This window comes from Hoplias malabaricus, chromosome 15 (assembly GCF_029633855.1).
Source record: "Hoplias malabaricus isolate fHopMal1 chromosome 15, fHopMal1.hap1, whole genome shotgun sequence".
NCBI lineage: Eukaryota > Metazoa > Chordata > Actinopteri > Characiformes > Erythrinidae > Hoplias > Hoplias malabaricus.
This window is the reverse complement of record NC_089814.1, coordinates 17,888,071-17,914,446: the sequence shown is the minus strand read 5'-3', so window position 1 is coordinate 17,914,446 and position 26,376 is coordinate 17,888,071. Positions and strand designations below refer to the sequence as shown.

The following is a 26,376-nucleotide window of genomic DNA, read 5'->3' as shown; positions in this document are numbered from 1 at the left end:
TCTTTCTTTTCTCTTTCTCGTCCTGTGTTTATGGTTACAACGAGCAGGGGGCAGCCAAGAGCACACAATAACAAAAGTTTTAATGTCCCCTGCCGAGCCTTCCACATGATGTAGCCTCTATCTCAGGAAATAAATCGTGTGTGATCATATTTTGTTTAGATACTATATGAAGTCACTACATCTGGTACGGAGTGGTAATGAACAGGACACGTCTAAATTATTTCCTTTATAGTGGATAAGGAATCACACTCAGTTGATGTCTGAACACCCCAGGCGTGAACAGCTATGAAAAAAAGGAAATACTCCACAGTTCCACACCCCTACACACTCCACATGCAGATTTGCTAAAATATGAGTGGCCATTAAAGTGCTTATTAAGCCCATAAAAATATCACAAACACATGCATTAATAGGAGTATCTCTCTCTTCACACAAAACACTTCAACATTATTGTAACAAAATTACTTTGACTCACCAAGGTTGATAATAAATAAGCACAGATGAAACAGAACCATATATCTCCCATAAAAGATACAGTTAAATAGGGTGGCACACTGGTGCTGCAGGTAGTGTCACTTGTACAGAGCTCTAGGGGAACTGGGGGTCAAGGTTTGTGAGGCGTTTGAGGTGTTCTTCTGGTGCTTGTGTTGGTTGGCTATGAAAACTGGGTGATGCGTGAGATGCTCTTTCATGGACTGGCTCCATGTCCAGAGTGGGTTTGCTCCTTACATCCAAAGACTTGGATAAGCTCTGGACCCACCATGACCCTGATGGAGTTGAAGCGGCAACACTAAACTTCTGAACCCGGAATCATCACCCAGGAACACACCCTGGAGGGGGCGCCAGTCCTTCAAAGGGCAACACACACATTCACTCATAGCTATGGACACTTTTGACTCATCAATCCACCTACCAACGTGTGTTTTTGGACTGTGGGAGGAAACCCACACCGACATGGAGAGAACACACCAAACTCCTCACTGACGGTCACCCAGAGACTTGAACCCAGGACCTCCAGGTCCCTGGAGCTGTGTGGCTGTGACACTACCTGCTGGACCACAGTGCCGTCCTCACTAGCGTAATGATTGAGTGAATATATACATATATGTTCACTATGAATAATACTACTTCCAATATTACTCTATGAATAATAATTCAGTCCTTGTTTTGACTTTCTTAGCCAAAATCTCAAGTAATTATTCCACATTCAAGTTATGTGATTGTCCATTTGCAACTAGACACCAGTGCAAATCACCAGTAGACTATCGGAAATTAGTGACTTTTTTAGTAAATCCCCAATTTATTCCTATCGGATGTACTTGTTAAAAACTGGATTTGGAGTCATGAAAGAATTGGATCATTTTATTGCTGTGTGTGATGGTTCCTGACACAGACAAAGTCCCACACTCATCCTCACATGTGCCTCAAATCACTAAAGTCATCATTCCATACAGCGATATCATACACAGCATCTACCTCAATGGTGCGACGTGACATAGAGCAAAAGTAAGTGCAATCAAATATTATACTTTAAAAAAACACTTTAAGAAAAACACCCTCAGAAATGACTGGCCTCTGACTCGACAGTGATATAATCACAAAGTCACAAAGATGGCAGCCTTTTCTCATCAAAGTTGAATAGAGGTTTTGTGTATTGAGACAAGACCATGAAGATCTGAATAAAACTATACACAAAATAAATACAACCCTTGGTCTTTTTTCGGTTCGTTTTTGGTGTCACAATGAACACTTTCATAGAGATTCAGTAAAAGCCACCTTGAAATGGCACTAAAGCAGTAAACGATTCTCTAAACTTTGGCCCAAAGCAGAACCTGTCATCGGTTATCAGGCTATAAGGCAGCAACGAGAGAGTACAGAAGAGGGGCTAGGACTTTGGGTCGTTGGTGGATTTGCTAATTAAACTGTACCCCTTTTAGAACCCACTGCATTTAGAATCTCAGAATCTCTTCCAGAACCCTACAATAAACTTGTTTTAACAGCACAAGGACTATTTGAACAATTCTGAAAAGTTGTTGATCGACCCTTGTGTGAGTACAGTACTGTAATGAAGGGCCTTTTCGGGACAGTATCAAGTAATACAGAAACTGTGCTCTCATATCTCCGGTCTTCCTGATGTGTCTGGAGCACAAAACACACAATGGCATTCTCTGACGCATTAAGAAAGACTATGCTGGTTTGTCAGAGCCTGAAATGAAAAAGATCTATATGTGTTGAAGAGCAAATGATTTACTATCCTTAAAATTTCATAGGTGTGTTTGATATAGAATCATGGTACAAACACCATGCATCCCCTCCACGCAGCTGAAGGAACACAAACTACACCAGTAAGTCCCTCTGGATAAGAACATAAGACAAATGCTGTAAATTTGAGCATGCAAAATCTAAAAACTAGAGCGGTTCCTACAAAAACAACACAAAGAGACTTGTTCTACAAAACTGAAAGGACAGGTCAGTGGTCTATTTGTATTCTGAACTGGAGATGCACCAGTCAATAGCCACTAATCTGAGGAAATATATGAGCAATGTACCATTGCTCTGTTTACATTATTGTTTATAAAATACGGAATCTTATAATGAACCTTATGTATCGGCTTATTACTGAGAAAGAGCATTGGTAAACGTTCCAAAAGCAATTACTGGTCAGGGTAAAAGTCTTCCTGAATAGCCTTACACATTGAATTGCATTGTTGCACTGTAAACCAAATGGCCTTAAATGGGAAACTCTCTCAGAATATATTTTTATAACAAATATGAAGGACATTCAAAAATGTCGGTAAGAATGTTTTTTTCCTCTCAGTGACAAACTATATTGTCAAATAATGTGACTAAGCTTTCTGTGGCACACCCCTTTGAACACTTGGCAAAGATTTGTATTGGAAATAACTAAAGAAGTGTAACAAGCAATGGGTACAGATTTATCTAATAAAGTGAATGAAAAAAGAAAGAAAAGAAAAGGAGTGAAGCTTCTACCATTCTGAGAGAAGTCAAAACTTCAAATGAAAAAAGGACCTGTAACAGTTACAAAACACTGTGCTTTATGTTTCATGCTAACGGAGAGAACAGTAAGCACAAACATAAAATATGACAACATCAAAATGAAAACAGACAGCTAGACCCCCACAAACTGTGTGTTTAATGAATTAAAACGTTCCTGAGGCTGAGACTTCACCTCTCACCCAAGAGAGGCAGCTGTGGACCATGTGTCCAGTAGTGTCCACCAAGGCCTCGCTGGGGTTCAGGTGAGGCAGGTGGGTGTTGGCTCCAGCCTGATTACCTGAGGGAGGGAGAGGGCCGCAGGTGACTGGGCTTGCTTGGAATCGGTGGTTTGTTGGCCCTAGATGGAGTGTGTGAAGGGGCGGAGTCAGCAGACACACTGAAGGTTTTCATCAGCTCGGCCACACGACCACGACCCAAACAGCTGCCCCCTTCCTCCGAGTCTGTCTCCGTGGAGAGAGATCGTTTAGAGGCGGCCATCACCCGAAAATCTTTTCCTAAAGGGTGGACAGAGAACAGAAAATGACATTAAGAGTTGGGATAGCACGGTGGGTAACACCGCTGCCCTCAACATGGCAGACAGATCTGATTATCGGCTTTGGCAGGAACACCATGCTAAACCAGTAAGAGTCCTTGGGCAAGACTCTTAACACTGCATACAAGTCTGCCAAAAACTTTAAAAGTAAATGTGTACATTTTTATCTAAGATAATAATCAATAGAAAGTTGTGAATAAATTGTCAAATTCAAAGAAGGCATCCACATAATGGATGAACGTTTTGAATCAGAGAAAATGAAAACCACATTAGGGAACTGGAATCACGTTGCTTTTGTCAGCAGACACACCATGTCCAAACGTTTCAAGACTCCTGCTCTTCCAGTGCTTCTTCTGAAATCAAGGGCTTCAATAGGGAGTTTGTTTGCACTTCTGAGAAAGCTTTACACTAGATAATACAAGCTATGAGGATTTGATTGAAGAAGGCTTTGAGAGCTTCGGGCGAGCTGTGATTAGTGACTTGCTCTGGATCACACATACCATGAGTGGGATTCCTTTGTACTTTCATAATGGTAAAGGTCTGTAAGGGTTTTAGAGAATAAGGTGAAAGCATATGTTTATTAAACAAATAGAATAGTGATATTACTTTTCCAGAAAGCAAGAAGTACTCCAGTTCTGGTTTGACAGCTAAAAGCTTTTTGTATGTTTTTGAGGAGTACAGAATCCAGAATAGTGATTCACTTTAGAATCACTGCACAATGAAACCCATTCTGCATGGTTTAACATTCCTGAATGGCAGTCACTGTTTTGTAGAGAACTACAAATGCAAATGAATGTTGTTCTGAAGACCAAAGTAGATGCAACATGTTACAAGACTCATTGATAATGTGTAGATATCCAGTATAGAACATGGTAATATCAGGTATGTAGAGTACGCTGTCAGAAACATGCACAGTGTAGTAATACTCTCAGATACAACAGTGGTCTTTAGCTGTGCGCCTTAAAGGCAATGTTTTATAAAATTCAGAAGATGTTTCCATAACATTTGCTGGCTATGCTAGGCTTTCTCTCTCTGTCACTCTCTCTGTTCATGGCAGAGACAACAGAGAGAACTCCAAACGCTGAAATGCACAAACCGAAATAAGGATATTGCTCTATTCCTGCCCCAAAGGTGGGTCATATTGACTTATTTTTGCTGTTTTGGATTACTTAATATCGCCCTGGTGCCCCCTCCAGGGTGTGTTCCTGCAGGATTCAGTGTATTGAGTGAATCTGGGTAAGCTATGGACCCCCCATGACCCTGAACTGGATCAGTGGTCACAGACAATGAATAAATGAATGAAGAAGAATGGAGAACTTAAGGCGGACATGTGTCCAAACTTCATTACCTGCATTAGCATTAACAAAATGGCTACAAATGTGTTACAATGTGGCAATAAAAAAGAGAACAGAAACTTACAGAGAAGGTAAACTTCAGCCACATACAAGCAACAGTCGTTATTCTCCTTCAAATACACCACTGCACGTTAAAATACACTGAGCTTCTGAGTGTAAACAAACCTTCCCCACAATCATTGACATTCCCTTTAAAGGTTAACATTGACTTGAACTAATGAAAAGAGCACATCTGTAACTTTTCATAATATGGTTTAAAGTGGAAAATATGAATTAACATACTGTAGTTTATATGGGGTTTCTGTCAAACACAATTTACTCAGGATATACCCTTGAAGGCATCATCCTACACTTTCCTGTAGGTCATCATTCAGAATCCTACATAATACACATATATGCCTTTCATGACAACTGCCATAAATCCACATACAAACAAACAGCAGCTATCATAACACTCTACAGAGGATCTTACTAAAGCAGTGTGGAATAAGCCTTTATAGACGTTTATGAAGGTTTAGATAGCCTTAGGAACCTTGACCTAAAGACCTCTGACTATCTTAACTAATATGCATCTTACATATATATATATATTTAATGACTTTTTCTTTTTATTCTTGATTTTCCTATTCAATAAAATGTATGTTTTTACTCATGTGTGTGTGTGTGTGTGTATATGTTCACTGACTGGTAAACATATTCAGATGCTTTTGCAGCACTGTAACTTTATGACTGTGCTAATCCTACTTGAGTTTATCTAAGTTGAGAAAGAGAGAGAGAGAGAACGAGAGTAGGAGACAGAGAAAATAAAAAGGAGAACCAGGGACTGGGTGAAGCAACAGTAATACGAAGTGATGAGTGGGATATTGGCCAGGCCTTTAGCAAAAGTGGGACATTTTTACTGATAGCATTATGACACTTCTCATTATGGCTCAGTAACACAGGCCGTGAATCTATTCTTCTCTCTGTTCTCCCTTCCACCCTTGCTCTTCTCTAGCTTTCTCCTTTTCACTGTTCCCTCCTCGGTCTCGTTCCCTCTCTTCCTTTCTTTCCTCTCCCTCTCTCTCTCTCTCTCTTTCTCTCTGTCCCTGGCTCTTTCTTCCTGGGCTGCAGACTGCCAGACCGGAGGTCGTCGGCGAAGGAAGTGGAGCAGGGACGCAGCTGGGTATAGTTGGTGTGTGTGTGTGTGTGTGTGTGTGTGTGTGTGTGTGTGTGTAATTGAGGGACGGAGGGATGGAAGATGAGGAAAGGAGGGCCGCAGGGATGGCGGTGGAGAGCAGACAGACGCTGCTCAGACACCAGAAGGCTTGAGGAACCGCGTATTTTTAGCCCCGTCCCCGGGGGACACAGATGTGTGAGCTCTCCCTCTCCCTCTCTGTCTCTCTCTCTCTCCCTCTCTCTCTCTCTCTTCTCTCTCTCTCTCTCTCACACACACACACATACTTACCCCTTCTCGCTTTCACGCACAAACTCCGACACGCTTATTTTTTTCCACACAAACTCTGCCTCTCCCATACACAGCCTAACAGGCACACACACACACACACACACACACACAGCACGCTGTTTCCGATGAACGTAGTGTCCCAATATTCCCCACTGTGAGTCACGAGCCAGAGCGGCCAGCGGCAGAGCTATGAACTGCAGGGTCCATCTCTCTCACACACAGACACATAAGTACATAAGTTTATATATATATATATATGTGTGTGTGTGTGTGTGTGTGTGTGTGTGTGTGTGTGCATGAGATAATCTGTTGTTCTGGTGTGTTACATGGTGTGTTAATGGATCAGTCACAGCAATGCTGCTAGAGTTTTAAGTGTCCAATCTATGTCCACTTTGTTAGACAAACCTACCTAGTTGGTCTATCTAGTAGATTAGACTATGGTAAGACTATGGTATGGTAAGAGACTCTCATCTGCTCATCTGTCCTACATCAATAATCACTAGACCCCACCCACAAGATATTTTTTGGATGTTTCTGATTGGTGGACTATTCTTAGTCCACCAGTAACACTGAGGGCTTTAAAAACTCGAACAGCACTGCTGTGTCTGATCCACACGTACCAGCACTCATACTGTATCCACCATCCTAATCAGACTTTCTCTGTAGTGGTCCACTGGGGTCCTAACCATTGAAGATCAAGATGAAAGGGGGCAAAAAAATGTACGCATAGCAACAGATGGTCCAGGGTCTGTAATTGCAGAACTAAAAAAGTGCTCTCTATGGTCAGTGGAACCGAGAGAATGGACAGTGATTGCAGAACGAAGGTGGTCATAAGGTTGTGGCTGGTCAGTGATTAACGTTTCAGCTGTAAACCATGCATTGTTATTATTCCTTACAATAAGAGAACATCTTTGTCCTAAGAATGCAATGAAAAGAAACACTCACAGACTCACTCACACACTGCCTCTGTAGCCAATCAGGGGAAGGACCTAAAGCGACCCTCTCCACCATGTTTGTTTTCTTCTCTTTCCTCCTCTCGCTCTCCCCCCCCCACCCCAGTCCCTGACCTGTGGTTCCTGTGTTAATGTCCTCTCTCTGCACTGCGTGGGCCTGCTGCCTCTGATTGTCTCCCTGTGTTGTGTGGTCGCCACGGAAACCCTGGACAGGCTCCAGCGACCTAGGCGGGCACACACACACGCACACACACACTTACGCACGGTCACAGTCGTAGTCCAAAGCTGTTTGATCCACCACGTTCTCCACGCCCCACTAATAGCCTGTGCTGCACACCCTACAAACACATCCCATATGTGTGAGAGAGTGTGAGTGTGAGTGTGTTCGTGTGTGTGTGTGTGTGTGTGTGTGTGCGCGTTTGGACGTGTTAGGGTCCTGCATGCCACTCCCCCCTGTTAGCTGACACCAGCATAAAGCCTCACACCTCTACTCTCTCTCCATGCTGCCACTTGCCCCAGCGTGGCGTTTTCCATCCTTCCAGAACTGCCTGCTTCCTTTAGCCACAGCTCTTTCTCTCTTGCTCTCTCTCTCTCTCACACACACAAAACCTGATCTGTGAGACGCTGTGGAACCTGAGACACACACAAATACACACAGCCCTTCCACAACCTTGCAATCAGTTGTGACAAAGCCTGGAAACACCTGATCACCACACAGCAAACCTCAACCCTCTTTCTCACTCTCTCTCCCCCCTCTCATTCTTTGTCTTCCTTTTTTCTGTCCCTCACTTTCCTATCTGACTTTTTCTCCCTCACCTACTCTCTCGCTCTCTTACTCACCTACTCGACCCCCACGACCCAGATCAATTCAGCCAGGGGAATGTAAGCTTATGAGCAGAACTGTATCTAACCCCCCTGCCCCCCAACCTCTACCCACCTGTCAATAATCAGTGTGCGTACATCCTATAAGTGTGCGTTTCTAACATGCCCAAACACACTAGCATACACACACACACACACACACACACACACACACACACACACACACACACACACGGAGTCAGAGACATGAAAGGACTGGACTGACATCCTCAACAGCATAAAAAGGGTGCTATCTCTTTAAAAGCCCCCACCTCTGAGGGAAGTGGGGGGGGCAGAAGTGGGGCAGAGGGCAGAATTCCGGAGCGGAGCGGCGCGTCTGTGCTGAGCCTGGCCGAGGGGGGGTCACCACTGCCAGAGGGAGAGAGAGAGGGTGATAGAGAGAGAGAGGGAGAGAGAGAGAGAGAGAGAGAGAGAGAGAGAGAGAGAGAGAGAGAGTAAATGAGGGGAGAGACGGAGAGAACGAGAGAGGACTGGGATAGAGAATGAGAGAGAGGAAGGAAGAAAGTGAAAGAGAGACAGAGAGAGAGAGAGAGAGAGAGAGAGGGAGAGAGAGGTGTTAGTTAACAAGTGAGAGAGAGGGTAGAGAAAGAAGTGTGTGTGTGTGTTGGAAGAGAGACAGAGAGAGAGAGAGAGAGAGAGAGAGAGAGAGAGAGAGAGAGAGTGAGAGAGAGAGAGAGAGAGAGAGAGAGAGAGTGAGAGAGAGAGAGAGAGAGAGAGAGAGAGAGGGTTTAGTAGAGGCTGGAGGCTCTGTCACTTATCAGCTCCGGCCGAGCGTCGCCCAGGGCCAGAGTCGGGAAGCAGCACAGGAATGTGTGTCCTTCCCTCTGAAGGTGAAGAGAGGAGAAGCCACACACACACACACACACACACACACACAAACTCTCACAAACACACAAACTCGCTTACACATACGCATGCATGCACGCATAGACGAAGCCAGCAGCTGCGGGAGACTGTTACACTCACACGCATTTGTGCACCCACAGGAACACACACACATACACTTTGCCAAACTCTCAGGCTGTCAACCTCACAAACATAGTTAAATTGCTCACACTCACTCCTCTATTTCTCAATGTCTCGCACACCCTCATTAAAGGGCCCATGATACTGAAAACAATAATGTTTGTATTTGTTTGTTTTTGTTTAATATAGTTTAATACAGTATGTAAATATTATGTTCAAAACATGATGCTCACTTCCCATCTGCTCAGGCCTTATGGAAACTAATCAGTATTGAGTTAAATATTATTGTGATGTCACTATTATCAGTGCATTTACATATACTCACCTGTTCAGCCTATAGCAGCTTAGCCCCACCCCCTTGAGGAGAAGTCCTAGTGTAAAAGACCCTGGGTGGTCCCTGGCCTGTTATTTCCAGTCACTTTTTTAAATGGGGACTATAAAACTGAAACTGAAACCATAGTGAGTTTTAAAGAACACATTTGTCATTAGATGTTTATAGAATAACAAAACAACAATATAAAAAGTGCTGTTTTAGATGGGGATGGGGAGGGTTTTTCCTGCTTGTGGTATATCCAGTAAGCTGATTGGCCCTTCTTGTTAAAAGATGGGTTTTTCCCTCTAAACAGGCACCATGTTGAACAGTAAAAGCTTTTTTTGGTACACAGAAATCACACATGTCTGGGACATCGGGGCCAAAAAAGCTAAGAAAGAAATATATAGGATACAGGGCCCTCTAAAATACAGAAACACATACATAGGTACCCACCCATAAATATTACCCAAATCCATATGCACTGAGGATTTTAACTGATACACATTTCAGAGAGACAGACTCACACACATACTTTATAAACATAAAGTATAACTGCAAATGTTTAAAGAGAGATCTATCTGATTTGTGAAAGAATGCATAGAAAAATTGCTCAGCTCTGTTACCTGAAGCTGGTAGTGGGGAATGAATGGCTTTAATACCTGCAGTGTATCTACATGTCCAGCAGGGGGCCAAAAAGAAAAGAAAAAAAAAACAAAGTGTGTGTAATGCCTAAAATATAAACACTAGATGGTGCTGCAGCAGTCCACTCAGTCTTTTGCAGTGGAAGACAATGTTCAGCTGAGGGCTGATGCTGAGCTTTATCTTGTACAGAAAATCTTTGGAGAAACTTCTGATGCTAAATTAAAATCACGAAACAAAACACTGGTAATTCAGTCAGATGTTGGCTATCTGTCCTTAATCTTATATGTAACTGAAATAAGATAAAACCGTTCAAATGAAATACCACGGAAAAGGGTCAGAGACAGAAATACACCAGAAGAGTCAGTCCCATAATAAACATTTCTTTCAGAGAAACAAAATGGCGTTTGTTTGTTTTTTCTTTGTTGTTTTCTCTAACAAGTGTGGTCTGAAAAAAACCCAGCCAGGTCATAAAGGTTCCAGGCTTAAACTGTTAAGCTTGTGGGGAAAAATCAGAATACAGGAGATGAGCTTACCCAGTCTAAGAGGATGGGTAATTACCAATAAAAAAATAATTACCAAAGATGATAACAATGACTAATTAGACTTAAGTAAATAAGAAATGGAACCACTAGGAGATTAAGAAGTGAGTGAACAAGAGAAAGAATGAAACCAACGCAGAATAACGAATGATAACAGAGGGACATGTAAAAGGTGCACGTTATAGTCTGGACAGTGAGTCAACCAGTGGGTCATTATATACACTTGTTTGCAAACAGTCCTTCCATTAGTGTATAAATTATTCATGAGATGAAACCAGTTGCACTGTTAAATACAAGTTGTGAGGTATGGTGCTGACATGCCAGTCACAGAAGGTTAAGCAGAAGGTAGTGTCGCAGTCACACAGCTCCAGGGATCTGGAGGTTGTGGGTTCGATTCCCGCTCCGGGTGACTGAGGAGTTGGTGTGTTCTCCCCGTGTCTGTGTGGGTTTCCTCCGGGTGCTCCGGTTTCCTCCCACAGTCCAAAAACACACATTGGTAGGTGGATTGACAAGTCAAAAGTGTCCGTAGGTGTGAGTGTGTGTGTGTGTGTGTGTGTGTGTGTGTGTGTGTGTGTGTGTGTGTGTGTTGCCCTGTGAAGGACTGGCGCCCCCTCCAGGGTGTATTCCCGCCTTGTGCCCAATGATTCCAGGTAGGCTCTGGACCCCCCGCGACCCTGAACTGGATAAGTGGTTACTGATAATGAATGAATGAATGAATGCTTTCTCTGTCTGAGCAAATACACATTAACTGCTCAGTGCTTGATTTAATATTATTTTTAATTTAATTACATTTCTGGGGCCTGTAAGTTTTCACTGAAGACTGGAATATGCGGATTATCTGTGGTAAGATTAATGATGACTATCAAACTAAACATTAAAACTGAATAGTTGTGTAATGAGCAAACCCTAGTTTGGCCAACCACCCACACACAGAGACACATAGTTCTCTCCTCTGAGGCTCAGGAGGCTGATGTGGGCGGAGCCTGCTCATTATTGACAGCAGACGGGAACCAGTGAGATGCCGTCATCCAACACCATCTATAGACTATGATATATATGAACAAAACTGAGAACACACACACACACACTCAATCTAATCTGGAGTATTAGCTCCTCACCTCTGTTAGTGTGAGGTTCTGGAGGCTCGTGTGGACGGAGTCTGCTTGTGACTGACAGTGGGTTGCTCTTGTCCTGCGTGTCCTGAGGGCCGACGTTGTGAAGGAAGTTTGTCATCTTAGGGATGGTCCTCGTGTGTGGCCGGTAACAGATGGAGGCCCGAGAGGCCGAGTCGTCCACTTCTGCGTCCTCTTCTGCCTTCCTGACCTGACAGAGGGATGGAAAGAAGAGCCCAGGGTGAGTTTGTCCGCAGTGGAACTGAAGAGCTAGAGCTTCCAGAAGAGCGCTTGTTTGGTAAAGAACACGGATTAAAAACCGGAAGGTGTTTATTTGGGACATGGAAGCCTTTTTGGGGTAAATGTGGGGATAGGACTTAAGGCTTTGGGCTTTGGATGGCGCTTCCTGTGTTATCAGAGAAAGCCAGGGGGTCTTAAGTGTCCATCTTCCACCCGTAATCCACTGCTTTCACAATCAACAATCAGAGCCAATCTCTCTTTCACCTTCCCTATCTCTTCCTCCTGCACTTTCTCTCATCATTCTCATCATGTTTCATTGAGTGTGGTCTGGAATCTGTCTCTGAACAAACTGCATGCAAAAAAAGGAACAAAAATGGCACATGTTGCATACTTTTCATTTTTCATTCATTAAAACCATGGCTGCATTTTAGGCATAAAGAGCTTTAATGGAGTGGTGCGGGCAGAGCCTTGTGAGGATGCAGGGGTTTGTGTGTGTGTGTGTGTGTGTGCATGAGAGAGAGAGAGAGAGAGAGAGAGAGAGAGAGAGAGAGAGAGAGAGAGAGAGAGAAAAGAGAAGCTGCCCCTGCCCTCCGGAGACGATCCCCCAATCCCATCCATCTGCGACTGACACATCCTCCGTCTCTGACGCTTTAATTCCCTGATCAACTTTATCAACCATCTGCTCCAGGGGAACCCGGGGAGCCTGCTCTGGCCCTGCATGTTGCTCTCACACTCCTCCGGCAGAGCAATATTCTCTCTCCTTACACTGTCTCCCGCATTAACCTCACACTGCGGCCATCTCTCTATTAGTGTTCCTCTCTCTGAGCTTCCACCGCACAACATTCAAACACGCTGGGATTTTCTGAACAAACCCCCTTAAGTGTCTAACTGTGATCTGACCACTATTGATACTGCCGTGTGATTGTTTTTATTATTACCGTATGTATTCAGTGCCGATTCCACCTGTTAGCAAAGCCCTTCCAGTCACAGGTTACCAAGCTGGAAATGTGAAGACATGTTTCCTCTGAGCCACTAAAGCCAGCTAACTTTGTTTTCCCCCAAACTGATGCTAACACAAGTAGTGTAGTTACAGGGCAAAATAACAAAAGCAGACATCAAATATCAAACACATTTACATGTCTAGTGGACTACATTTGGGGTACAGTACTGGGAAAAGTGTACATCTAATTATTAGCCCAACTATCGCTATGAGTCAGTGATATCAGCCATCAGTTTGTAATTAATTAGACTGGATAGCTCCCAAATGAAATGCTCTACAACCCAAATTTGGGTGTGCGTGCATGTGTAAAATAGGCTAATAATAATTACTACTAATATATATTAATTAACTGCAGTGATTAATATGTCTCTGCTGGCCACAACACTTCTTTAAAATCAAACTGATACAGTGAACTTCTCTTTACATTAAGAAAAAGCCATGAAAAAAAAAGCAACTAAGTAGACTGCTGAAACGGCTGGAAATGGGTTTAGAACATTCCATGACAACACATAGGACTGGAACTAAACAGCTGTGTGGCCAAAGGAGATTTTTAGTGAGGTTAATCACACTAAAAGCCTTCATCTGCTGGGGACTACACAGATTGGGCTGTGGAGCGGTGGTAAACGTTCATGTGGTCGACCCTATTTTTGAGCAAGTTGTGTGTCAGGGTAAGAACAGACGCACTTGTTTTGTATAGCGCCCCCTGTACAAGCCTCTGGAGGCAGGGTTATGAACTGGGGCTTATTCATTTGGTCAAGGCTAGGTTCAGCAACATTATCTGTTATTAAAATGAAGCTAGCTGAATGTACAGATTGACCAGGTTATCCCTACAATGGATTCTTTTCTTCCCTGATGGCATGGGCCCACCTCAAGAAAGACATCGCCAAGACTCCTTTGGCTTAAACTGTGAGAGTGTGTTAATGGGGTCATGAGGAATTATTTTAAGACATAATGCGTTTGCTAAAACAGAGTCATGATCTTAACTCCACTGAAAGTATTTGGGATGCTGGAGAAGACTTAATTGATTTTTTTTTCTCATCAAATCCAGATCTCGGCCAAAACCTAATGCAGTTGAGGATGAAAGTAAATGTTGTGACGTTGCACAAGGGTCTTGAAACAATGCCATGGTTAATGTGTGCCATAACAATTTTAATGGTAGTCCAAAGCAATATTACACTTTTGGACTATTTCTTTGGCCAGGCAGTGTGTGTGTGTGTGTGTGTGTGAGATCCTTTTATACTTAGGCATGAGTGCATCCAGGATATTTTTTTTTAAGAACATATATACACTTTCAGACTTCAGAACATTATGAGCTGGTCAGTGCTCAGCTGTCAAGGCTGTGGGTGCAGCAGTAAGGACAGAGACAGGTGTGTGTGAGTGTGTGTGCTGGGAAGGGAGAGCGGACAGATCTGAGGAGGAGTGCCAGAGGACAGCTGCTGTGCTGACCTCCACACACACACACACACACACACACACACACTCGCAACCCACGGGCCATCAGAGAACGAGCCAGCACACACCGCAGACACTCTGCAGAGGCTATTCCTACACACACACACACACAAGGGACTGGACACAGTCTTAAAATCTGACCCCTATGCTTCAGTGCTGCTGCATAGTGAAGGAGAGAGAGAGAGAGGGAGAGAGAGAGAGAGAGAGAGAGAGAGAGAGAGAGAGGGAGAGGGAGAGAGAGAGAGAGAGAGAGAGAGAGAGAGAGAGAGAGAGAGAGAGATGTTATATCTGAAGTGTTAAAGTAATGATAGGGCCTAAAATAACATTAGCAACAAAAGTATATTGAGCACCTAAACAGTGTTCGGAGCAGACATCTGGAAACCTGAAAAATGCCCATAGTTTGTCCACGTTCATTTATCACAGGATGTCAATCAGCTTTAGAAACCACATAAGGAATAGAATGTGATGTAGGCCCACAGTCTGCTCAGTGGACACTGGTGGGTTATAAGCTCCTATTACAGTACATTAGCCTCTTAACTTCAGACCATATTTCAGACACCAAGTCGAGTCGCAGAGGAGACTGTGTAACATTGTGTATATTGTGTATTTATTGGTCCAACTGTTACTCAAATAATAATAATCACCAGGTCAATCAGGACATTTGGATGATGATGAATAAATCTCAAAAATCAAAAGAAAACACCCAAAATAGGAGATAAATGTGTAAGGGTACTACTTGATGTGTGCTTAGCAATATCATTTACACACACACACACACACACACAAGTATATACAATATATTCACACTTATTTTAAAAATCTTATTGTAATTTTATTTTAAGTGATGTACAATTAAAAATACAGTTTCCCACTTACAATTTCTACAGGAGATGCCGGCTTCTGTTCAGATGTTGACACCTAGACACACCAAGGAGTGCACAATGAAAACAAACGCATTGAAATTTAAATAAATAAATAAATAAATAAATAAAAATGTATTATTTTTTATTGTTGCAATACCAAAAGTTACCTGTGGAGGGGGCTCTGCCCTCACTTCTTCACTCTTCTCCTGTAAACACACAAGAGCTTAGATCACAGACTATCCATTCAGCTCCACCTAAATGACATGATAACTGGCAGACAGTAGACTCCTGTATCTCACAGGCATCAGCCCAGCAGTAAATGGGGGAGGAAGCATGAACATATACAGAGGGACTCATAATTATGAAAGACAGTAAACTGAGAGTTTAATGTGGATGTTCAATAATAAATAAAAGGGGTCCTGTCTCCCAAACTGAGGCACATGTTGTGCAGATGTTTGTGTAAGGAGAGCGAGCGAGTCGCGGTGTGACCAAACTGGCCAGCCTACTTCCACCCTGGTGAGCGCTCCCTGTGCACGGCGTTGCCATGGCAACCCTAGTGAGAATCTTCCCCCTCGCATTAGTATAGCGTGAAAGAAGGGGACGAGAACTCCCCCTCACGCACAAATCAAGCACGGGTCGCAGATAGCACATTTAACCCTCTCTTCCCCTCCCCCTCTGTGTCTCTGTCTATCACTCACACCTTTTTGTTTTCTCACGCATACGTCCTCACACACACGCTCACACAAACATCATTTGCGACCACCTTTACAGGACGTGGCAAAACAGTGTGGTAACCTCTCGTAGGCAAGAGATCAAGTCTGTTAGCACAAAGCCTTCATCCTGGCCTTACACTGAGACTAGCCACACACCTGCACACACACACACATACACACACGAACACACCCCGAACACAACACCCTGACACTGATACATGAACACACAAAGACAGAGAGAGAGTGGGAGAGAGATTGGGGGAGAGAGAGAGAGAGAGAGAGTGCGCTCTAAAGAAAAGCAGGTGAGCCAGTGAGAAAGCAAAGGTGCAGGTGGGTGGAACCAGGAGGTTTTTTGAGAAAATGAAAAAAGAAGAATGGAGGGGAAGGCGAATGAGAAAAGGAGGAATAGTGAGAGGAAGCAGTGGAGAGACGGAGAGATAGAGTTTGTGATTTATTTGGCTGTTGAGCGATGGCTCTCCCTGTGGAGAAAGTCCGTCTCACTGCCCCTCGGCTCTGTCCCAGATTAATGACAGCTACAAGAAGGTCACCTACACACACACATACACACACACACTCAAACACCCCAGTAAGGTTGCACCTAAACCCACACAGGCATAAAGATGGACACACACTAATACACAAGGTAACATCATGTTAAATGGCAAATGCATGGGCACACACACAAACACATACACACAAACACACACACTCAAACACACACACTCAAACACATACACACAAACACACACTCAAACACACACGGACCGTCCCTCTCCCCAATACGTATAGAAAGCAAAGGACCTTTAGCACAGTAGCCTTAGAAGCTGTTGATAGTTTGTTTAACATTTGCAGTCATCTGTTGCTCTTTCTTTCATTTTTATGAACATTTGAAAAGTGAGTCCATTAAATCTGTTGCACACACTCTCCTCAGCTGGTTTTAATCTTCCTATAACAGCTTCTAGAGTTATGTTACTGCTGGGAACCATTGTATAACAGAAAAAGACATGCATGCAGAGTTATTAAAGACGGCTAATGGAGTCCCACAGGGTTTGGTGCTTAGTTCACTTTCATTTACCTTCTGTATAAAGGTTTATTGCCAGCTTCTGAAGGTGATTTCTTTTATATCAACTTTACTGCATATAAATCTTTAAGACAGGTTCTTCTAGATTCCTCAAGAGCCCAAGGAAGGTAATGAAACTGTTTGTACGTAATTACCAAATTAAAGAATGTCCGCTGTTCAACTGTTTTAAATGTTTTCCTATGATTGCGTAAGCTGTCTAAATGTTTTATCTCTGGCACTGTACGTTTGATTGGAATACCTATCTAAAACATCTACCATGAGATAGATTACCGCCTGGGTCAATAGAGCCTGTTCCCAGGGGCTTCTCACCACGAGGGGCCTCCAGCAGTTCAAACACTGCACTGAGAAGAGTCCCACTTAAACTTACATGAACACGCAGCTCTGAATATGTAATGACATAACAAGGGCCTCTCTGCAAACACCCATTACTATATTTACAATAAAAAAAGCTTAAAAATTCAGAAATTAAATGTAATAACACACATTAGCTGGTTATTAAAGTCAAATTGTGCGTCGCTGTTTGAGTTATGGCCTGTGTTTAGAGGTTGGGGAGCCTCCAAAGACACTTGTGCCTAGGGACTTCATGAGACCATGAGAAAATGTTGTTGTCCTTATATACTGTAATTAATGGATGGTGAATTTATCATGGTTTCGCTCATGGCACAGTTCTTCATGCTTTAGAGTCAGGCCCTTATTAGAAAGCCACATTTTAACAAGGCGAAATAGTCCTAAATGAGAGAAACACTAGGAACTGGTGTAGCTTGTAGTCTAATATTATATCTATACTTAAGTAATCCACAATCTTCAAGGTTTCTGATCACATGCTTAAGTTAAATATGTCTTCTGGGGTTCCAGGCACAAAATTAGGAAATGAATAACAATAAAAAATACAAATATTTGAATGTTTGAATTATTAGGGCCAGATCAAGTGTTTTCATTGCACTGGTGGGAGTTGGACACATACAAGACGATGTCTCACTTACCTTTAAATGAAGCTGTACTACTGACAGTGTTTTGGGCGGAAGATTCTCTCTCCCAGATCTGACCGGCTCTGCTGATGTTCTGTTTACGAGATTGCTCTTCAAACTGCCCGCCTGGTTGCTGAACAGGACAGAGATCACAGACATTAAACCGTAACACAGCAGACATAATACAACACAACTGTTTTCACCAAAGCAAGAGCGGCAACATTTTTATCAAATCATTTCAGTCAGAAATCTTCAAAGAATCACATTCAAAGGTGATTTTGAATTATTCTCTTACTCCAGAGACATATAGCCCTCAGCCCTCAGACCACAGACCACAGAGAGGTAAAGCCCTCAGGCCGAGAAAGGTAAAGCACTCAGACCGCAGAGCGTTAATGTCTTCATAACCCAGAGGGTCAACATCCTCAGACCTCATAGGGTCAAAGTCTTCAGACCCAAACATATTAAATATCTGAGGCGGCAGGAACAAGGAATCCAAGTGTTTTATGTCTCTACAAAATTACCTCTTAGAAAGCAATGGCATAGAATGTGTACATATGTGCTGCTGAAATCTGAGACAAAGTCTGATAATAGATTTGACACAGATTTGGGTGGAAAAAATGCCCACAGGGCATAGTAAAGGAAAACAATATCCACATGTAATGTCATTCATTCATTCATTCATTCATTATCTGTAAGCACTTATCCAGTTCCACGGGGATCCAGAGCCTACCTGGAATCATTGGGCGCAAGGTGGGAATACACCCTGGAGGGGGCGCCAGTCCTTCACAGGGCAACACAGACACACACACATTCACTCACACCTACGGACACTTTTGAGTCACCAATCCACCTACCAACGTGTGTTTTTGGACTGTGGGAGGAAACCGGAGCACCCGGAGGAAACCCACGCGGACACGGGGAGAACACACCAGCTCCTCACATATAATGTGAGTATTATTATTATTATTGTTATTATTATTATTACTGCTACTCTACCATGATAAACATTACTTATGAACACACAGAAGACACAAGTACATTCACTAGTTGGTGATATATATATAAAGAGAGAGAGAGAGAGAGAGAGAGAGAGAGAGAGAGAGAGAGCACAAGATAGCTATAATTGTACTTGTACAATTGTACATACTTGTTTATATAACCACCACTGATGGAGACCTGACATTCTCTGTATTTAATAATTTCACAACAAAGAACTTTGACTTTAAAAACTTGATTATACAGAAAAATGGTGGACATTCTTCTTCAACATCACAACACGACTATGTCCAAATTTAGCCAAAAAGCTGTGGATGATTTCACTATTATATGGTAGTTGCAGAACTAATTAAATAACAAAGAAATAATAAAGAATAATAAAGAAATAATTCACTTTCTCCAATAATTCACATTCACATTATGAAGCACCCAATATACTGACACCAGGTGTCCAGGATATGACAGAGATTCTGTTCTAAACTTCTTTTAAACATGGCCAGCCCTGTGTGGGAGGACCTGCTTTATTGAGCATACGCTTGTTCATTCAGGGACTACAAATAAATCTGACTCTGTCCATTTACAGAAAAATAAAACCTTTTTGAAAAACATTGTCTGCTACCTTTTGGTTGTAAATATTACTTAATGATTCTCTAACAGTTCTTTATTTCAATGAGGAAAAAATGAGTAAACGATGCAACTGGAATTTCTTCCCACTGTTTCTAAGCCGAGCTGAAACTGAACGGAACTGTACAGCAATGTATCCATACCATGAATTGTAAAGAAGGCTGGCTGCTTTTCTCTCCCCAAGCCCTGAGCAGAGGATTTTAGAGGATTTAAACTCGTCCATCTCTCCAATGATGATGACCTGCACATCTCCATCACGACCCAGCAGCCAGTTCACACTCTTACTGTGAGCTAAAGAGCGAGAGGGGAGGGGGTGAGGGTTGGTGAGAAACAGAGAGAGAAAGAGAGGAAATTTATTCGTAAGTTAATTTATCTGGAAGGCTAGTTTAAGTGATTAGTTTAAGATAAGGAGGCAGATGTATATAATTTCATCTCAAATTTCACAGAGACAGAGAAAACAATACATAGAGTGGACAAAAATACTGACAACTGACACAAATAAATAGGAGCTGAGTTTCGGGAAATGTGACAAGGGCATAAAAGAAGAGGTTTGGCAGCAAACAAGCGAAGATTGTCGTAATAAACTGGTTCTTCTTGCACACCTTGTGGCAAAGACACATTCCAGCTCGGCAGGCAGGCTGACATGCCCTAGACCATCAAGAAATGACAGCCCTGTCAAAACATTTAAACAGCCAAGTAGTCACCTGATCTCAGAGAATTCCTTTAATTGGCCGATTAGACTCTTATTAATAGTTTTGTTCATTAGTAACATATTCATTCAATTTTCAGATTCTATTAGCTGTTAATGAAATTTGATGGGGTTATCACCCCAAATACTCCCTTCAACAATGTCGTCATATTAGTCTTTAAACTGGCTAGAGGCCCACGGTTAGAGCAGGTGAACTGAGAGACAATTTATGTTATGTCTTCAAATATATGCATATTTTGTTGATGTTCTGCCCTGACCATCATATATTTTATATCATAATTATCTTTTCTCCCAGGGTCTGCTTAGGTTACCTCTGTGTCCAGTTTCCTCCCACAGTCCAACACATGTCGGTAGGTGGATTGACTATTCAGATGTGTCCATAGGTGTGTGTCCCATGCTGGTGTTCCTGCTTTGTGCCCAGTAGGCTCCAGACAATGAATACACGTATATTTTTCCCTTTCCAATACAGGTATAATTTTGAAGATGTGTGGTTATCTTTTGAGACTACAATATGTTTCTTAAAATAACAAAATATTGAAAGACCTCTCAAGCTGTTTCTCAATACCAAGAGCACAAAGAATGAACATTCCTGAGCAGAACGTTCTTGAGAATTGATCTCACAAGGGCAAATGTATGATGCTGCTGTGAATGATGTGATTCTCGTTTGTCGTTCTCATTGGCAAGTCATGAACTGATGCGTCCTTGTTATTTGGGGCATAGTGTTCTCACTATATCTGCTGATAGATGATAGCAAGGGGAGACACGGTGGTACAGCAGGTAGTATCGCAGTCACACAGCTCCAGGGACCTGGAGGTTGTGGGTTCGAGTCCTGCTCCAGGTGACTGTCTGTGAGGAGTTTGGTGTGTTCTCCAAAAACACATGTTGGTAGGTGGATTGGTGACTCAAAAGTATCCATAGATGTGAATGTGTGTTGCCCTGTGAAGGATTGGCGCCCCCTCCAGGGTATATTCCTGCCTTGCGCCCAATGGGTAAGTGGTTACAGACAATGAATGAATGAAAGATGACATCAAGCACGAACATAAGAACACATATCGAGAAACAGCCTAGGATTTTTTTCAGTTAAACAACTGCCATTTTTACAAATCCCAGATATAGCACCCTAGATTAAACAAATTGTTTCAAAGCCAAAATTTTTGCCATCGAAGCATTCTTTCCTATTCATCACTGAATTCTCTGAATAATGTGGTAGATAAATAGAAATTATTCAAATAACTAACACTGCTACAGACTGAACTTGCATCACAAGACCTGCAACCTCACCAATATCCCCACACCAACGAGCCGGCATCACCAATGGTAGTAGTTTTATTTCTTTAGCTAAAGTTCGTCAAGGGTTTGAGTACCGAATGTTGTTATACAACTACTGAACTAGTCAAATATTGAACTAAATTCTTCAGAAATAAACAAGTTCTATGAAGCATAGCACAGTTAAAATAACTACTCCTGATAATAGTTGTAATTCAGAGCATGTAGAATGTGGTGTGGAAATGTACATGAAGAATAGTCTAATATGGAATTCAGTATGAAGACATGATTACAATGCCTTGCTCCGGTGTCGACCCGAGGAGGATGGGTTCCCCGTATGAGTCTTGGTTCCTTCCAAGGTTTCTTCCTTGTGTGCTGAGGGAGTTTTTCCTTGCCACTGTTGCCCCTGGCTTGCTCATAGGAGGCTTGGACCCGGATCTCTGTAAAGCTGCTTTGTGACGACTTTTTGTTGTGAAAAGCGCTATGTAAATAAAATTTGATTGATTGATTGATTGTTTCTTAATGGACTACACAGATTTCAGCACCTGTTCCTTTAAATGAGAATGAGCCTCTGTTTACTCCAAATGCAAGGGGCCCAGGAGTGAGAAATGGAGCAGAAATGCAGGTTTTTAGTCATATTAACTTTGTTCTTTCTTCCCATTCTCAGCTTTCCTATACAAGTATTCAATTCTTTGCACTCACGTTGGATTTGCTCCATTGAATTTGGCTTTGCACTCTCACATAAACTAAACACATATCCAATGTTGTGATTGGAGATACTCAGACAAGGAGGTGGGACAATTCTGTTGTGCCTGCCATCTATGTAAGACACAGCAGAAGATCAGAAAAACTGTAACGACTGGCTTTATTTCGCCGTTTGTGAAAACGAATGTGCTGAATTCAATCAAAGGATTTTTTTTCCATAAGGGAGGAAAAATGGAAACCTGGCTAATGCCGGTTAGCAGTGCTGCAGATTTCTGCAGAGCTCAGGGCAGCTCTGTGCCTTCACAATGACCTGGAGCCATCAGAGAGACTGTTTAATTTAAAATAAAATCAAGAAACTCTGCTTTGAACATAGCCCAACTAAGCAGTTCATAGCATTTCAAAAGCAGTCTGTCTGTTTTCTACCAATCATCTGAATGTTAGTAGCAAGATTGCACCACCCAGTCACATGCAGCAGTCTTAGTTTCTGTCTTAAAGTTTCATTCTTAGTCAGTAGGTGATTAAAAGTGAATCCCCTAAAATTCCATACTGACGGAATTATGGTATCATTTTGAAAATCCATGGAAATGAATTCTCTTAAAATGACTAAGCCCTTGGCAGACACTGCTTGATGGCTCTTTCTAAAGTGTATAGAATAGCGGAAAATGATTATATTGTTTTTTTTCTTTAATAGCCACTTGCAGTACTAGCAGAAATTGGGGACACAAAAAAAAAACATGCTGCTTGCAATCTAGTAACACCCAATTAGCCATTGTGGATAAATCTGTGGTCATGTTTAATCTTTTTTCTGTCCTTCCACTTTCCACTTCAGTTTGTTTGGAGCATATGCACTTCCTGTACACTTCCTGCTTAGGTGGCAGTTGATTGTTTGAGGGAATGGAACACAATGTGGAAATGCTCCCTTTCCTGCTCCTATAACTAGGCCAACTGCTGCCTCAGATCAGTTTGTTTTGAAACTGAAAATTCCCTCCGTAGGGCAGAAGACCTAAAATCAAATCAAGTCCCAGATTAGACCGTAACTTTACATGATGTAAGGTTACAGGATGTTAAAAGTCTACACTGTAAACAAGTGCTGTAATTTCGCAGTAGAATTCAAATACTAAAATAAACTACTGTTTTCTTAAATTACAGTGTGTATTTGAAGTATTTTGCTATGAATTCTGGGAGTTGGAGCCCACTATTAACAGTTTACTATATAATTTACTATAATTTTAGTAAACACTAACCTAGTGGTCCATGCCGTCACTTCAGGAAGACAGTTTACATTAAACCTATAACAATTCATACATTCAAGTCAATGGCATGTAAAGCATAGATACACCAATCAGTCACAACATTAGAAATTACCTCCTTATTTCCACTCTGTTCTTCCTTTTTATCAGTTTCACAGACCATACAGAGGCACCCTGTAGTTCTACAATAACAGACTGTAATCCAACTGTTGCTCTGCATACACTGTTGGCCCCCTTTCACCACGTTTTTCAATGGTCAGGACCCCAAGATGACCATCACAGAGCTGGTATTCTTTGGGTAGTGGATTATTAAGAGTGCTGCGGTTGACATGTTGTTGGTGTGTTAGTGTGTGTTTCACTGCTGTTTTAAATCCCTAAGTATCATTTCTAGACTGAGCATTGTTCAACAACCTCAACTATTCAGCTAAAAGTGTCCTGTGCGCAGCATGTGACCCAAAATGAAGGACTAGAATATGAGTAACACAAACTGTGCAGCAACAAACGAGCTACTGTCAAATGATTTGTGTCTAATATAGTGGACAGTGTGAGAGTACAGTGTTGGAAAGTTCCAGCAACACTGCTGTACCTGTTCTATTTGTACAATAGATGACTGTAACTCTTTAAAGTTTATGTCTGATCAGTGTATATATAATATAATATACATAAAGCCCATTAGAGATATGAAATAAAAGCACTGTTAAACGCTGTAAAGTACGATAATATTAATTATACAGTAGTTCTCTGATAGCTAAGCTGCCTGCAGATTCCTGAGTGAGGATATTGTATCTGTGTGTTTTGGAGAAACCACTGACCAGCCGAGAAATATCTGCGGATATCTCAGGATGATAAAGGCGGTTCTGTTCTCTGGCGAGTCTCAAAAAGTGCTTGATAATAACCGCTTTGTTACTATGAAAGTGGTTCTTCCTGGACTGACGCACATGTCAATGGTAAAGTAATGCATGGTCGAGGCAAGTGACCTACTGCTATCAGAGCTCTCCTGCTGGAATCTTTCCTGATGGTTAGCAGCCCTGCTGAGACAGCCTGCCTTCTGTGATTTCTCTGACCCCATTATTGCAAGTTTTTTCCACAAAGCTCTCTCTCAATTCCCATAAAAATGCTGACGGGCCAGATTCCGAACTCTCTGAATGTCAAACCAGTTTAGGATGTGTACATGTGTGTCCTGAGACTAATCGTCCAATTTACAGTAGAGCAACCTGAAGTGTTTCACTGTGGTCTGTTTCTCTTGAACACTTTCTCTTTCACTCACTCTCAGAACTCCACATTCCATCCATATCTCATCGGCAAGCTTGGCCCTCCCTGATTTGGGCAGCTGTCCTCCACATGTGGAGGGTCTCAAATCTGCATCAGGAGACAGATCTGTTTCTACTAGAGGCTTCAGAACACAGCATGACAAAAAAGTAACCAAATAAACACATAAATGTACTGACCTTTGTTCCTACAGCATATAGTTCCTAAACTGTCAGCATGTGACTTGTGTTGTTGGCTGAACTGGTATGACTTTTGAGCTGAAGTGATACAACTACTGAACTACATAACTACACCTTCCTCAAGACACAAATCTAATCAGTGGGAGGCTGGGGCCACAAGATTAATGGTGCAGTGTGTTTTTATAAACTTCATTGAACCCATTGGAACACAACTGGACTCCCAGAAAGATTCCAATTCTTCTCAACACCAGCACACGTAACAGACAGCAATCACATCCATCTTCTTCTTTTTTTACTCATAAGGCATGGTAGCAATTTTTAAACTAACCCTTCATAACCTGCAATGTGATACACAATATGTTCAAAAGTCTGTTCAAATTCCTTATGATTAGTGAATACAACTGCTTTCTGGTGCAAGCTTTGTGGTCACCGACGTTCAGCTGAGCATGCACAGCTCATATCATCTCCACAGAAAACCATATAATCAAATGGGCGTCTCTAGAGCCGTTGCACATGAAGTGGGGTTGACTACGCTCAGTGCCAACCGCTGACTGGATGAGTATAAAACCTCCAGGCATTGGGCTGTGCACTAGGAGACTGTTCTCTAAAGTAGTGGAACAGCATTGACTAGCTTGAATAACTTGGATAATTAAATATCCCCCATCAGTGTCAGAACATATTAATGTTCTCATGGCTGAATGCCATTAGATCCTCGCAGAAAGTTCCCACACCTAGTGTAAAACTTTCTCAAAACTGTTACTTCTGCGATGGGAACAAACCACCTATGTATACCAGTGACCTATTTGTCTGTCTCTTGCTTCTTCTCTGTGCTGTTTTGATCAACACTCATCTGCATTACACAGGATGTTCCTCCCACAGGTAAACCACACTCATCCGACACTTCACCACTCAACTGACTCACTTTCTGCATTAAGACAGTCTCCATATTTAGCCCTGGCAGGTTTCCGAAGACGCGAGATCAGACCTGCCTGCTAAAGGTCCTGCTCATGTGCCTTTTTTTGTTTATTTGTTTGACATGTGGCAGTTTGTTTTGACAAGAGCTGTGAATGTCTGTGTGGCAGTGATGTGTGTGAATAACTTTTACTTAAACATTCGCTTGATGACAAGTAGCTGGCGGTTCAGCAAGCTCTGCAGGAAAAATGTTGTGGTTTGTTGCAAAATGAAACTGTGATGAGCTTGCAAAGAGGTGGTTATCCCTATGAACCTTATACTTACAATTCTCAGTTATTAAACTTAAGTATTATTCAGCAACTACACTGTGTGTCCAAAGGTTTGGCGATACCC

The 26,376-nt window shown here is 42.3% G+C and overlaps 1 protein-coding gene across 2 annotated transcripts in view; it reads right to left on the bottom strand.

The window, feature by feature from the left end:
- Nucleotides 1-1,299: 1,299 nt before the first annotated feature.
- zgc:100829 (uncharacterized protein LOC445149 homolog) overlaps nt 1,300-26,376 on the bottom strand; it is a 30,399-nt gene continuing 5,322 nt past the window's right edge. For both annotated transcript variants that reach the window (XM_066646054.1, XM_066646055.1), the window contains exons 4-9: nt 19,837-19,984; nt 18,089-18,206; nt 15,479-15,517; nt 15,325-15,366; nt 11,763-11,967; nt 1,300-3,512 (exon numbers count right to left, since the gene is read on the bottom strand). In XM_066646054.1, coding sequence (XP_066502151.1) covers nt 3,292-3,512; nt 11,763-11,967; nt 15,325-15,366; nt 15,479-15,517; nt 18,089-18,206; nt 19,837-19,984 — 773 coding nt within the window. In that variant the 3' untranslated portion in view covers nt 1,300-3,291. The remainder of the gene's footprint in view (nt 3,513-11,762; nt 11,968-15,324; nt 15,367-15,478; nt 15,518-18,088; nt 18,207-19,836; nt 19,985-26,376) is intronic.